Source organism: Lissotriton vulgaris, chromosome 3_1, assembly GCF_964263255.1.
Source record: "Lissotriton vulgaris chromosome 3_1, aLisVul1.2, whole genome shotgun sequence".
Taxonomy (NCBI): Eukaryota; Metazoa; Chordata; class Amphibia; order Caudata; family Salamandridae; genus Lissotriton; species Lissotriton vulgaris.
Window position 1 is genome coordinate 709,693,632 of NC_141689.1, and position 15,666 is coordinate 709,709,297.

General features: G+C 41.7%; 1 protein-coding gene across 1 annotated transcript in view; it reads left to right on the top strand.

Annotated features, from left to right (window-relative positions):
* The window catches only part of SLC25A46 (solute carrier family 25 member 46), a 196,898-nt gene that overhangs the window by 126,959 nt on the left and 54,273 nt on the right, over positions 1-15,666 (top strand). Inside the window, exons 4-5 of the mRNA XM_086961009.1 lie at positions 9,593-9,670; positions 13,371-13,471. Coding sequence (XP_086817135.1) covers positions 9,593-9,670; positions 13,371-13,471 — 179 coding nt within the window. The remainder of the gene's footprint in view (positions 1-9,592; positions 9,671-13,370; positions 13,472-15,666) is intronic.

A 15,666-nucleotide genomic window follows, 5' to 3' on the forward strand; every position in this document is an offset into this window, starting at 1 on the left:
TTACTCAACACAAAAGTGTTGCATGCTCACCTAAAAACCAGAGGCATTGCCTGGTGTTGAGGGAAATCAGTAGCCCGATAATGTAACAAACAGAAGTTCATGTTAATAGATAAGCAATGATAAGTGTATTTTGATTTAGCTATGTGGACTGGAAGTGGGTAAGGTTACGCAAGCTTTATTTAACCCCGTCAGCCAACTCCCCAAGTTTCCTATGAGCCAGAAACACAGAAAGAGCTAAAACTCGATTATCTTTCCTCTGTGCAGAAAAAGCATTGAAGAGCATCAGTGTGCTTTATAAAATATAAAATATATCTGAAGACTACAGAGCTATGTTATTATGCAGATAAATTGACAAGAATATTAAGAGAGCAGCCATATTCCAATTGATTCTCGGGGAGAAAAAAAAGAGAGAGAGATCTCTTGCTGGTGTTCACAATTCTCTGGCTATGTTCTTAGTGGGAACGGTCACAGGACTGTTTAATGGTGCCATCAGGCAGAAACGGGGGATGGGGGGGACAAAGTACCACTCAAGACAGTGGTTAGCTGGTCACCTTGTTACTTAATGAAGTAGTCCGGTGTTAAGTTTATACTAATGAAATGAGAATTTTGCTGAGACAGCATTAATGTGTGTCAAAAAGCCAAAACAGTGCAGCAATGCGCCACATATTTTACATTTTCTCACTGCGTTGTTTAGTCAATCCTGCAGTATCTGGTGATGAGGGTGTATTTAAGAAAAGATGAAAGCTTGTTGGAAATTAACACAAATATCTTTGCAAGAAGTAAACCGTAGGAATGGAGGAGATTTGGGAACATCAAATCTAATAAAAAGCCCAAATCCTAAAAATAATTTTGCATCTAAATTGGGTAGCTGGTAAGCTTCAGGTAGACTTAATGTGTAATTAGTGTATCAGTTAAGCTGTTGCCGGGTATATAAATCTCTGACTCCGCATCCCTTCTGGTAGGAGTTTTCACCCTGCATGAGGCAGTATACTGGGGATTTGCATACAGCAACCGACTTTCTTCAGGTACTATTGAAAGGAAAACCAAATTGATGTATTCTTTGTGGTACTTTTTTATGTATTTTTTTTTTACATCAGAATAAACTTCTGGGCCAGAAAATGGTAACTAATCTCAAATTCCACCTGAGAGACACCACGGATCCCAACTCCATGGCCCTCCTCGACACCCTCAGCAACCTCTGACTCACCCAGCTCCTCCACGGACCAACCTACACATCAGACCACACCCTCAATCCTATTTTCTCCTCCAGCAACAGAATCACCATCACCCACACAACCCCACTCATATGGTTCAACCACTACATCATACATTTCAAGATAGCCGCCCACCAATCCACCGTACCAGAAAAACCCAAAGCACCATCAAGACACTGGGGTAAAATGTCTGAAGAAAGCTGGACCCTAACCTACCATACAAGAATACTCACCAAACTACACCGGAAACCTCCGTGACACCATGCTAGTCAATAAATGGCTTGGCCAATGTGCCAACCGCACTGCTCCACCAGAAACAAGACCTAGAAAAACAACAAATGACCCAGCTAGTACATGAATGACCCAAGGGAGTCCAAGCACTACTGCAAACATCTTGAGAGAAAATGGAAACTCGACCAGCTCTACCACAAGATCCACATACAAAGCCACCCTCAACCTCTACCATCAACAACTATGACACGCTAGTAAAAAGGCACTAACTCTCATACTCCAAGCCAGATCCAACAACTCCATTCTTGAAGATTGCCTTGTGAGAGACTGCTAAACAATGCAGGGTACAGTACAGTGATGAGCTGCAGTAGGGGTAGGGGTCGCGTGGTATAGGCAATCTAAGGACCCACTGTAGTGTATATAAGAAATGTAACTTGTTAGTTCTAGAGCAGTTCATGTACTGGAATGTCTGGCTTGGTAGGTGGTGCAGTTAACTTGTGGCTTACAGAGTTGCAGGCAAAAACTAAAGTTCCATTGGAATATTTAAATACAACATTAATGAATGTTTGGTGAAAAGTAAAAGCATGGATGTCATTGATTATATTACAGGGCTTAAAACATGCTATGTAACTAAGCATGCATTTGTTGGAGAGTAAATTACAACAGAAAGCAATTTAAAATTAAATGTGGTAAAAGAGCAGTGTAGGCCCAAATCTCATGCTGATGCAAGAAGAGGTGAAGAGAGTTCACTTCGAAATAGGGTGCACGACCTGCAAGGTCTTAATTAAAGGAAACCCTGAAACCCAGTGTTTGTAAGTTTGAAAGACTTTTGGTCTCAGCACAAGCAGGTATTCTGTTGTCCCAGTACATTGAAAACATGATTGACGAATAGGAGCAGAAGATTGAATTAGTCAAGAGTACACAGAATCTGATAAGTCTTGGGAGCAGAATGATAAAACACACATGCAAATACACATGCATTCAAATGAAGTAAATACATGGCTTGTTAAGCATTATTAGATTTACAATGAAGAATGTGTAGGAAATAGGCGGTTAGGGGCACGAGTGACAAAAGGTTTTCTGTAACCAATATGCAATTGCTAAGTAACTTTTTTGACTTTTTGTAATAAGCATTTTTCATGTTGCTATATAAGTGGCTGCCTGTGAAGCAGCAAATGGAGACCAGCTGTTTACCTGTGTGGAGATGACTACTCTCCCTGCTGCGACAGTAAAAAAAAACTGTGTTTGTCATGCCAAGTGGAGTCTTGTCTTGTTCTTTCTCAGTTTCCCCTAAACACATTCTTTAGCAGGCAGGAAAAAACTCAATACTGCCCAAATCTAAAAAAGAAAAGAGGTGTACAAAATGTACCAGTAGGTAATCTTGCTTGACATTTGTTTCAGCGTCATGTCACCGATTCCCTGCTGGATTGCCGAGGAATTATCTATGGAGAAAAATAGTGACTCATTATAGGGCAAACATTTAATGGTTCAAATCGCCTAAATGAGAGAGTTCCAGTTTCTTATTTGAAACTATCACTGTCTGTCTTTGAGTAGTCCGCACCAGGATACCCTCGTGAGTTATTGCGCTTTACAAATGCACAGACCATAGCATATTATGTGTGCAAGGCGTTAACGCCCAGGATGTACAATGTACAGATGCTACCTTTCTTTTTGTGTGTACAGTATTTATCTAGACTGTCATGTGATGAACGTATATATTAAATAAATGTGGCTTAGAAAAGCTCCATTGTTGGGTGAGACCAATGTTGGCAGTTTGTAAATAGCAATGGAATTGAAAGGAGGGTCACCAGTGATAGAAGCTCATATCTGCTACACCAATTTTTGAAAGGAGTATACAATGATGTGAAAGTACACCCTTTTAAGGTTTTGTGGTTTTTCATATTAAGAAATATCTTGCGGTTCTCTAGTCCTCACAGTAGCAACATTTCATTCCATGTGACAACACATACAAATTCCACTTTACAATAATATATTAAACAAATAAAAACGTGAGTTTTTTCACCGTAAGATAATGCAAGGGCCAAAGTTTTGAATCCGCAGAACCAAAAAATTATAAATTATGAACACAATATTTATGCAGAGCCGATTCTACTTTGTTGTCTCAAGCTGTCTTGCTAAATCGATCAAAAACATTTGTGATCACTTTTCTATCTTTACATATAGGTGTTTACAGAGTCCTCGAGGAATGATGAATATATTATTTTGACATTTCATGACTGCTTACAGAATCTCGCTAAGTAATAAGAACCTGATTTAATTTGTGTGTTTTTAGAAGATGAAATAGTGAACTTTTTTTAGAACTGTTCCTGGATCGGACCAGCAGGTGGCAGGCTATTCAATAATCTGAATCTGCGAGGGATACCTTACTTTAAGAAGCAGTGTACAAGGCATTATTGTAACCTACACATGTGAGATTAGTTTGGAGTTTATTTTTTAACTTCCAGCACACAACTTGAAAGACCTCCGCACAGCATTTTAAAATCTAAAAAAAAGTCTGTGTAGATGGTCCTGTAATTCTGTAAAAGGTTGAAATGTATGTTTTTTTGTGGAGATTAGTAATTTTGCCACCAGTTGCAAAATAACACATGGATTACACATTTTTGTGAACCACACGCCATACTAGCAAACGCCTCAGGGCTATTCGTTGTGTTCAGTGAAATTAGCAGCTGCGGGGTCTTCATAGCATTGAGTGCAGGTGCAATGCTGCCTTGCCTGGCCATTAGGTCAGGCCTTGGCAATGCTACTATTTGTTTGATAAAAATGTGTACAACATACGCAACGATGATTGGGAACATTATATAAAAAAAAAATAACAGCGTGGCCAATAGAACTTGCAATGAGGCTGTGCACATGTGATCAGGAAAAATACCTTTTTACAAGATAGCTAAGGAATGCAGTGGGCTCACCCTTTCTTCCTCAATCCAGTATGCTATGGTGGGCAAAGTCAAAATGGTGACTGTCATTCGAGCAAGTGAATGGATAAGGCGGGATAACTGAAATCCCCATGTGCGTGTGTTCCATTATTTGTTTGGCTCTGATTCAGAGCATAGAACACCCCATGATGTAGATCAGTTACTTTTGAGCCCATGCTTCCTTTTGATGAGGACCCCACTCCTACTTTGATTGCCACGTTGTCAATTTCCTGTTCACGCCACATGCGGCTTGATTCCCACGCCTCCTCTAGTTAGAGAATTTCAAGAGGATTAAGGCTTTAAGTTGTCAATCATCTGTTCTCCGCCAGTCTGTTATTGCTCTCTGTTAATGCTGTTTGCCTACTGGGTGGTTCTACACATGCCCTGTAGGAAAGGGCTAGAGATATATTGCTGGCAGTTCCAAAAAAGACTTTTAGGCCTTTTTGACTCGAAGAATTCATGATGGCCAAATATATTATCCGTGCCTGTCTAAATACTAATGATTCCCTGGGGTGAGCAGTTGGCACCAATTTTGTACTTTGTAAGCACGCATAGATACTCTTCAATATTTTCCAGCAATGTATAGGCCTCCCTCACAGATATATTTTTAATGGGTCACGCCTTTTAGATGAGAAGGCATACTGCATTGGAGCTTGTTAAGAAAGTAGAGCCACTTCATGCTCCTTGCGTCTGTTGACCTCTGCCAAGTCAATAGACATCCATTTAAAATGTTCAGAGGCTGTTTCAGAGGGATGCGTATTTGCAGAGACAATCTCTCCTATCGGCACAGCAGTCATCCCAGTTCCAGTAGTCCAGTAGTCCCAGCATCAAGGACATCGGACAGATGTCATCCAGATCTTGGAGGAGAGGGCTCCGATCTGCAATGGTTACTGCTTAGACTGAATTGGTCTATTGGCGTGACTAAGGTGTCCAATCTGGACTGGGGAAGTCATCTGGAAAGGTGGCGATCAGAGGACTCTGGTGTCCAAGTTAATCCTAACTCCACATAAGTCTGTTGGAGGTGCAGGCCATCTGTCTGGCTCTGAAGGCCTACCTGCCATCCTTCAAGGGATGGCAGTGCTGGTTCTTGTGGACAACACCACTGCCATGTGGTATTGCAAAAAGCAGGGCATAGTGGGGTCCTGGGACCTGTGCGAGAGGACTCTGCGCCTCTGAAGTTGGTTTGAACTCCAGGGCATTTCCTGGATAGTGAACCACCTAGTAGGGTAACAGATGATCGGATCAGACCAGTTGAGCAGGCAGTGTCTGGCAGATCATAGTAATGGCTACATCCTGAGGCGGTGCAAGGCATTTTCTATCAATGAGGAGAACCCTGGCTAGATCTTTAACCCACCATTGAGAACATGCATCATCAAAGGTTTTGCACATTGAAATTTCCACAAAAATACTCATTTGGGAGATGCATTCTGGCTGGAATGAAACACAGAACGGTTGAGGTCCTTCCCACTCCTGTCTCTTGCCTCAGCTCTGAACAAAATCAAGAACGACTGAGCCAAGTCATCCTAGTGGTTCTCCATTCGGCCAGGAAAGTGTGATACCGATCACCTTTGGGCAGGAGCATCTGTCTTACAATCAGACTACCATTTCAGGAGGATCTTTTGTCACAGCAGAAGGGCAGAGACCTCCACCCTAGTCTGCGCAATTTCTACTTTCGTGCTTGGAGATTGAGTAACCGGGATTGACTGCATTTGATCTGACATCGGAGGTGGTAAATGTCATCCTTGCTGCCTTGATTTCCACGAAATATGTTTATGCTGGGCCTTGGCACAAAACAGTAGCTTGGTGTTGTTGCTCGTAAAACCAATTATTTACAAAAATAGCCATCAGATGTTGTTTTGTTTGTTTTATATTTGGCTCAGAAAAGCTTTGCAGTGGGCACTACTAATAATGATTGTTTGTCAGCCCGTTTTCCTGTCTATTTTTACCAGACTAATCAGCCTTGTGCCAGACTAAATAGCCTGTTCTGATGAGGTTCATAAAAGGTTTGACATATATTGTCTCCGAAGCCGTATTTGAAGCCACAGTGGGACCTTAACTTGATCTTCATATTTCTCATGTGTGCGCCCTTCAAGCCAATGCAAAGTTGCTCGCTGTGTCTCCTGACTTTGAGGACTGTCTTCCTCTTCACGGTTACATCATTTTGTTGTGTGAGCAGACACCACCCATTTTTACTGCCCCAGCCATAACCCATCTTTCTCAGACAAGTTGGCGCTGAGAACTGGGGCGTAAATCGTGTCAAAAGTAGCAATGCCCTTTCACTTTAGGCAATCCATCATTCTGCCCGCATTCTTCGCTCCCACTCACCCTTCAAAAAAGGAGGAGGGTTCCATCTGCTGGACCCCAAAAGGGCTTTAAGCTTTTTATGGAAATCTCCGTGTGAAGAAAGGGAAGGCTGTGCAGAAGAGGACCATGCCAAGGCACTGACCAAGAAGTAGCCTCCGGAATAGGTAAGCGATGAGGCTATTACCACTGCGTTTGCTTGCAGAGTGCTTTTCCTCAACAAATGCCAGGCTGCAGCATGGGCATCTGTCCATAAGTTCACGAAGCACTATTGCCCGACAGCCAGGTCTGGGAGAAGGGCATTCTGCCTGCTTGGTCCTACAGGACTATATGGTATTGGTCCATTCCACAGAACCGCCATGTAACATTGTACTGCTTTGGTATCTATTCGAAGGTGAGAAATCTGCAGTTAGACTTATTCATCAGAAGAACAAGTTACTTACCTTCAATAACACTCTTTGTGATGGGTTCTCTAACTTCAGATTCCTCACTTCGCACTCCCCTCAAAATTCTATGGGGGGGCGGCCTCTATTTAATATAAAAAAAGGTCACAAGTTAGTATTCAGCATGCTGGTTCCAACAATTGTACTTGTTCTGCATCTACACAGTGAGGAAAAGAGAAACCAAGAAACTGATGTCAGCACACATAAATGCGGCTCTGGTCAGTCCCTTCCGGGGCGGGACAGAACCTGCGCAGAGCCTCACAGTGCCACCTAGCACTGATGAGAAATGCTACTACTTTCAGGATCCAATCTGGCTGCTAGGAATATTCCAAGATAAGGAATCTGTTTTGAGTGTATCCACCAGAAAGAGCGTTGCTGAAGGTAAGTAGCTTGTTCTGAATGCTCCATAGGATGTTGAGGATGAGGATGAGGATAAGGAGAAGGTGGTGGACATCTTGCTTATCTCCTCACTGTACTGATGCTGGTCTGTCTTTGAACCGCCAGAAAGCCAGTGGTCTTGATATCCAACCCTGAAATTGAATTGGATGCCACAGTAGGGCCCCCAACAGAAGAAACCGCCTCTTTTTTTTGTGGTGGTCTGTAAATGCTGAAAACAAGTTAACCTGCTGGGAGAGATTAGCAAATCTGCTGAAAGAAATGTTACAGCCTGGCTCTTTCATTGTGTGGCCTTGCTGCACTTGATGGAGAGTTGGTGGTGACATGGTTGAAACCATGTTCAGGGCCACCAGTGAGTCGCCCTATTGTGATATGCCACAGGCTGTTGCCTGGTGATTCAGCCTTTTTGACATGGTCAAATACAGTGTATGCGCTGAGCTGGACACCGCGGGCTGAATTGACTGCGCTATGGGCACGGGAGTGGTGATTTGGCATCCTGCTTGGGTGCACACCACGGACTATTCACTGGATAGCCAGGTGTCCTTTATGGTAATGCCGTTTGGTTCCAAGTGGATAAGGCTCTCTTGGTGCTGGAGCCATTCAGTTATAGCCGTGCTACGTCCTGCTCCTTGGGAAACCTGCTTTCTCCACCCTGTCAATTTCATCAGCAATCCCTGTAGTTCTGGAGCTACTTTCTGGGCTTTACTGCCAAAGACCGCCCTCCCAGTAGGTGCAGCAGCCCACACAACCATTTGTTACGATTGGCAATGTCCTCTGCCCTCATGCATCAAGAGGATGCATGGGGCAGAGGACATGGTCTCCAGTAGGTCCCACAAGTGTACCCTCTGCCTAATTTTAAGTCGAAACACATCTACTTCACTATCCTGCCTTTCAACCTCACCTAAGCCTCCCTCCCCATCTCCTGGATTCTCCATCACTGAACTGAAATCTCATCTTCAACCCTTACAGTGGATTCCAATTCTAGGGGTGTTTACAGGATCTGGTTGGCTTACATTGTAGAAAATGCAGGACATTCAGAATATGATACATATGTTTCTGACTCATTCCTGTGTTGCAACTCATACTGTTCAGAGGCTTTTTGGTCTCATGCCTCATGCATCTTTCTAGTGCCTCATGCCCTTTTGCTTCTTAAATTGATAAAACTAATGAGTATTTAGTAGATGGCCAACTTTGTATGGAGTTCGCTGGTGTTAAGAAAAGAAGGGCAATTCAAAAACTGACCTTTTCTGGATGGATTGTTGTCGTCTTAAAGAGTGATATGCCTTGGTCAAGAAGGAGGCTCCTGAGGCTCTTAGCACTCGTTCTTTCAGAGCCAAGGTCACCGCTACAGTCTTGATCCGGTGTTGTTCCAGTGCTGGACAACTGCACGACTGGTGCTGGACATCTGCTAGGCGGCTACATGGTCATCCATCCACACCTCACCAGGCATTGCTGCCTTGACTGTCTGTTGCTCGGAGAGGGCCATTTTGCCCTCCCAGTCCTGCAGGTATCTTTGCTGTGAAGTCCACTCCGCAGACCCTGCACCCTTGGGAGTTTCTGCTTTAGCATTTATTCATAAGGTGAGTAATCGGCCATCAGAAGGTCAAGCTGCTTAACTTCTTTAAAGTTCTTTCTGGCAGATACTTTAATTTCAGATTCCTCAGTGCCCCTTTGACCCCTGCCGAGCAGGGTTTTAGGTGTTAATAAGGTTCTATGTTAAGTACGGTACTTTGTTGATTTTTTAATCTATTGCTCCACATCCAAGAGGCAGAAGAGTTCAAATTTAAACTGACGTCATTGCTCTGGACTGTACCCTCCAATGGTGGGACAAGGCCACCGTGGAGTCCGATAGCTCTACCCTCCGGGGTATGGGAAAAATGCTGGAAGAAGTTCTGGATCCAGTCTGGTGGGATTTCAAAAGGGGGAAAGTCAGATGATAGATCCACCAGAAAGAATAATGATAAGATTCCTATATTTTCTCGAGATTTGTATACTTGAATTGTTCGTCATACTATATGCTGTTAATTCATCAAGAACTATTATAAAATGTATTTTTTTTGTGCTGATTTTGCAGGTTAATTATCATGCCAGGAACTACCACCTCACTCCATTTACCATTGTCAATATTATGTACAGCTTCAGCAAGGCACAGGTGCGTGTTTGTGGATGCTTCGGTTTTTAACGAAGCTCCAGGTTACTGTAAGAGTTATAGAGCTAACTAGAAATCGATCTTAATGTAAAGCATTTGCGAATGTAATAGTTTGTCCTGAAAGTGTGCTTTATAATAGAGTATCGCACCAGAAAACGAATTCTTTATTGGATGTTCATGAATACCCATAAACATTGAAATATCTCAGATTAGCAGGATCCCCAACATTTTTACATTGAGATCTCAGTCTCTCTGACCATAACCAAGCAATGCCTATGTATAAGCAACATTTTCTTCATCTGTTAACAAAATTGACATATGTATTAAAACATTTTATTGTAAAATATTTTGAAAGGGGAAAAATAGAAGAAATCGTTTTTGATAGGTATCTATTAAGTAAAGAAAATATTGCAGTCACTTTAATATATCCAGGGGTCCCACAATCACAGCATGCATCGAAGTGGCAATTGAACCTTCTATTTTTTTTAAACCAATCAAGCCTTCCGTACAATATATACAAGAGTTTGTACAAGGATCGTAGTTACGAGTTGTGTGATTATCACACCCAGACAATTTTCTCCTGATAGCTTATGACTGATATACTCTACCGAAAGGATCATGAAACATCCCGCTAAAGCGGTAAAACATGCAGAATTCAGTGTACTAAAAACAGTTATTGCGTTATGCCTCATTTTGATGCGGAAAGCTCTGAACAGATGGTATTTGCCACACGGGATCAATACCTCATCTTACGGTAATGGTATTTGCATGTATGGTAAATACCCCATCCTATTCCATGCAAGTTATAATGAGGGCCTCCGTGGCGAAAATTCCATAATTTAGACGTCAGATAAGATAATTTTACAGCAACATGCAGCACTTATTATAATTTTTTTTTACTCTAGAGCTAGAATATTTTCTTGCTTGAATCTCCTCTTTCATAGGCATGGTAGCCAGCCTAATGAACAAAGACCATTCTGCAGTTGCAAACCTGTGTTTCACAAAATCCTTTTTGCTTTTTGCAGTGAACTAAGGGCCAGATGTACGACCATATCATTTTACAAGTCTCTAATTGCAATTTTTTATGACTCTAAATTAGAGACTCGCAAAATGAAATGTACTATTGTGTCTCAGATACATTAGCAATTCCATATGGGGTCGCAATTGACCTACCTCAACAATATTCATGAAGTAGGTTGTAATTTTGTTACCCATTGGGAATGGGCAATAAAAAGGGTTGGTGGACTGCTGTGGACAGCAGACCACCATGTCTGTTTGCTTTTGAATAAACCAACTTGTTTTTAAAATGCTGCCCGTTTTCCGTAAAGGAATACAGGGTGCGTTTCAAAAAGAAAAATGAAACATTTGTTTAGTTTTTGAAGGGTAGGCAGTGGTCCATGGGACTTAGCCTGCTCTTAAAAATATTTTCGCTATGATTCAGAAAAGGGAAGGGGTCCCTTGAGGACCCCTTCTCGTTTGCGACTAACTTACCGCCTACTTGAAATAGATAGTAAACTGCGATTGTTTTTAGATCGCAAAACAATTGTACATTCCCCTGCAACTCGCTATGAGGAAGGGACGCACTATGCGCGCCCTTGCTTAAAAGCAACTCGCAAACCCTAATATGCGAGTCAGTAATAGGTTACAGACTCGCAAAATAGGGTTTGTAAATAGAAAAATGCATTTTACCGGTCACAAACAGGACTGGTAAAATGCATCATACAGCTGGCCCTAAACTCTTTTCGTGATTTGAAAAACCCATTCTGAATTGCAGACTGGTGTTTGTGACTAGTTAGTTCCCAATTGCAATTAGGAGGTTGTGTGAATGGGATGTCCATTCCTTATTTCTTTAAGTTATGGTATATGTCAGTGCAATGCTACTCGTTACTTATATGCACCAGAAGCTGATTATAAGAGTTAGACTTTCCTTTATGAAGGGTGTTCCTGCTAGAAGTGCAGGAGTCAGCCAGAACCATCTCTGATTTTGGTTTCCGTGCATTACTGGAAGGTATAAAGGTCAAGAAGTGGTTCAGAGCTTGGTTGAGAATGCCAAGTATAGACATACAAGGCCCTTCGGCCTTGATATGTTAGCATTCTTAAAGGATAAGTTGGTAAAGGGCTGTGTGAGACTTTGTTCGTAAGAGAGCAGAACTCCGTTGTGCACCATTTTACCCAAAGCAGGATTTAAGAGTAGTCCAGTGTTTCCCTCCTTAAACAATTTACACATGTTCTCTCCATCCTGAGCCGGTCCTCCTTCACACCTATCCTACCACCAAGTAAGGGATGAGCTTGCTACTCTGGTCTAATGTTTATACATTTCAGTTAAGATCCCATGATGATGACGAAAGGTACTTTACTGTTACTTTAACCCCCCTTCATGGGTATCTACTCTGAATACCCCCTCCCCCCCCCATAAAGTGGATAGGATGTGGTCTGACGGCTAGACTCCCGACTTCGGTGCTGGAAACCAAGTACGAGCCTCGGTGGCCCATCCACATCCTGTGATTCTGGGCAAATCACTTCAGCTGCCTGTGCCTAGCAAAAAGAAAACCAAAACAATTATTGTGTCCTTGTGTAACGTAACCGGTGCTCATTTAAAGCGCTCGAATACCTTCGGGTCGAGTTCGCGTTATATAAATCTGCACAGAAAACAGCAATCAAAATGGGAAAAAGATAATTCTACTTCCTTCACCAGAACTGAGAAATCCACTGTCCCTGAGATGCATGCAAGATTGTGGAGGCCCTTTGCAGCCTTACTGTGGCAATGCAGTTTTTTTGATCATGAGGCATCATATGCTTTTGGAAGCAGTTTGATTTGTTTTTTCATTCCAGGTGGTGAAAATGGCAAAGATTGTAACAGCAATGCAGCTCCTTGAATGTTTACAACCCATTTTAATCTGTAGTTGTTTTTTAATATATACTGTATACCTATTGTTAAGTGATAACAAAGAAAACATAACCTCTACATATGCATGGTTTATCTGTGGTTAGAGATATATCTTTGTCTCTCTTTTAGAAGTGTTCCAGGTCCCTGCATGTGCATGGTTATCTTCTAGAGTTTATGAATTTAATGAAGATCCCTGTAGTAGAGAACAGTTTGTTGACTCAAACGGAATGCACGATACCCTCTTTTATAACTCTTAACCAGTTATTGCCAATAGGAGCGTGTTTGATCTCTTCTAGTTTCCGGATCCCTAATGTTTCCTACAATTAATAAATTGTTGTATAAGTTTTACAATTCACTTTGCGACACGACTAGCAATAAATAGCATGCTGCATTGGGAAATCAGGGAACCTTCTATATCTTGTCTTAGACTTAACTGTTCTGAACAAGACAATAAGTCATCTCCATCTACTTTTTACGACTTAATGATGCTGATATCTTACTATTTCATTCTGCAAGCATGTTTATGATAATAAAGTAAATGGGCGTGCAGCTCATTGAAATAGAATTCTGCAGCTAGGCTTTTGCACATGATTCATTTTCCATTAAATTTAATTTATTTTGCCCACAAAAGGTAATTTTGAGGGACATTACTAAAGCTTAAGTAACCAATACTTTAAAAAACATAAATACTCTACATGTTTTTTGTGCTTTCACTAACTCCACTCGAGTAGCTTCAGAAATTGTTTAATTATGTCTTGAATAAACTAAATAGCAAAATGATTATTTGAAAATAATAGTATTTTATTTGGACTTTAGGGGCCAAGGGCTCTTTGGAAAGGCATGGGAAGCACCTTCATTGTTCAAGGCATCACACTGGGAGCAGAAGGGATAATAAGCGAATGCACCCCCCTTCCAAGGTATTGTACTCCTCCGAAATGTACCCATAATGGTTGTCATTGTCATTAAGAGTTCTTGTCAGAAGGTTGAGGAGCTATTTTGCTCCATGCAATGTAATGAATATCACCTCTCACACCCATCTTGCTAAATTAATTACTTGTTCATCATTTAAAACAAACACAGGCAAAGCCAATAGGTTTTGCCTCTGTGAAATCTTTTGGTTTTGTCAGTGTTTTTTAGACATGTCACAAAGCAGCTCTAACTTCTGTGCAGGATGCCTTAAAATAAAAGAAAAAAAAGCAGTATGACCCTGTTAACACTGTCCGCGTCAAAGCTCTTTTTTTTAAAAAAAAGCTTTAAGCCATGATGTACAGCAGCTAGCGCGGCTGTGCAACGTCTTAAAAAAAAATGGACAAAACCAATATATTTCACAGAGGCGGAACCCCTTGGCTTTCTCGGTGTTGCTCTTTACTCTGTTTTACAAAGATAGTTTGAATTGGAGGGAGAGTTGGTGGTTCCATTTTGCAATAATCTTAAAACATTCCATATCTTAATTTGGCAACACAGCATTCCAAATGCCTTGCTAGATCTGAAATAAACTTTCACACAATTAATTTGAAACATGTGCTTTCCACAAAGCTATAATTTCAGGCACCTGACCCTGTGCCCCTATGCTTGCGATACCTATGCCTTGTGAACTTTAAACAATAGCCGTCATGCACATCCGGGCTCTGTCGAGTCACAAGCCTTGTATCTTTTTCAAAGTCTAATTGTGTTCCCAAGTAAGGGGAAACAGCTGCCGGTGAAGGTGAGGACAGCTCCAAGCAGAGCTCATACTACTCTGGTTAGAAGCAGTGCACCTTCAATGCAAACCGTGTTTTATAGTGTGTTTAGGAAATATTTTACTAACTGTAGCTGCCCGTGTCATATGGAATACTTTCAGCCAGTCCTGCTCTCTATTTAGCAGCGCTTAGCACGCTGACACTTGAGCACCATAAATTTTTAAAACAAAAGAGAGAGAAAAGAATCTGTGAAACTACAAGTCCCAGTATTCCTAGTGCTTTTAAACAGAAAAAAAGTGAACATAGCATGGTGCTATTTCCAATCTGTGGGATCTATGCACCTTGGTCATTGAGTGTTCTTCGGGAAGCAATGGGGGGAAGCATCAGGTAGGTATGTGGGGGAGGAACAGCGAGCGGGTTAAGGAGCAGCGACATCAAGCTGGGAGGAGAGAAGCAGAGTGCTCGATAGGAAATGGAGAAAAAAGTACCTTCAGAGAGGTAGCCAGTGAACGGACACTGGCCAGTGGTCAGTGACCGGAAGCTGTACTTGTGCCAGGCTCCATGACATGGATCAGCAGTGCAGTTAGATGTGCACAGTTGACGTGCTGACCAATAAAAAAGCATGTAAATTAGACCGACGTAATTAACAAATGGTAAGTTCAGTTAAGTATTGGGCAAGTTCTAAGCCCCTGTTAAGATTGTTTTTTTTTTAATGCAGGAGATTTTGCAAGCGCAGCGATGTGCTGGCGAAACCTAAAAAGGAGTGATATATGGCTTTCAGAAATATGGGACACCATTTTTTGTTGATTTGAATGTATTATTATGTGCTTATTACAACTGTAGCTGGATAAATGTCTTTTATTTCGAGGTTAGCATCTATTGACTGAATACATGTGTGTTCTTTGACATTTTTTAATTTACTTTTGAGGCATCTTTATTAAGAGAGTTCAGCCAGACAAATTATCATCAACCCTTATAACCTGAACAGTCCTGAAGTGATACCTGTGAAAATGTCCCAAGCTTGGAATGTACGTTCAGGCCATAATCTGTGGTGGTTGTATGTGTGAACATATACACCTGCCTTCCTCCATCTCACACAAATAGACCTGGCAAGATCAATGATAGAAGTCCACCTGATATATATATATATATATATAGATATATATATATATCTCCTACTGGCGGTCGCCAGTAGGTATATATAGTTAGGATTTTTTCCCTATGGGATTTCTGAAAATTCTATGCCTAATAACTTTGGCGTTTGTGGACGGAATTGGCTGAAATTTTCAGGAAAATGGCACATTTTGTTTCTGAGCAGCCCTTGAACATTTGGGGGGGTTTTGTGGAGGGGGGGCCGAGAAAAAAGGGGGGTCCCAAAACGCGTTTTTTCCATGTTAATTTCCATAGGGCGGTTGGACTCACTTTTAGCCCGA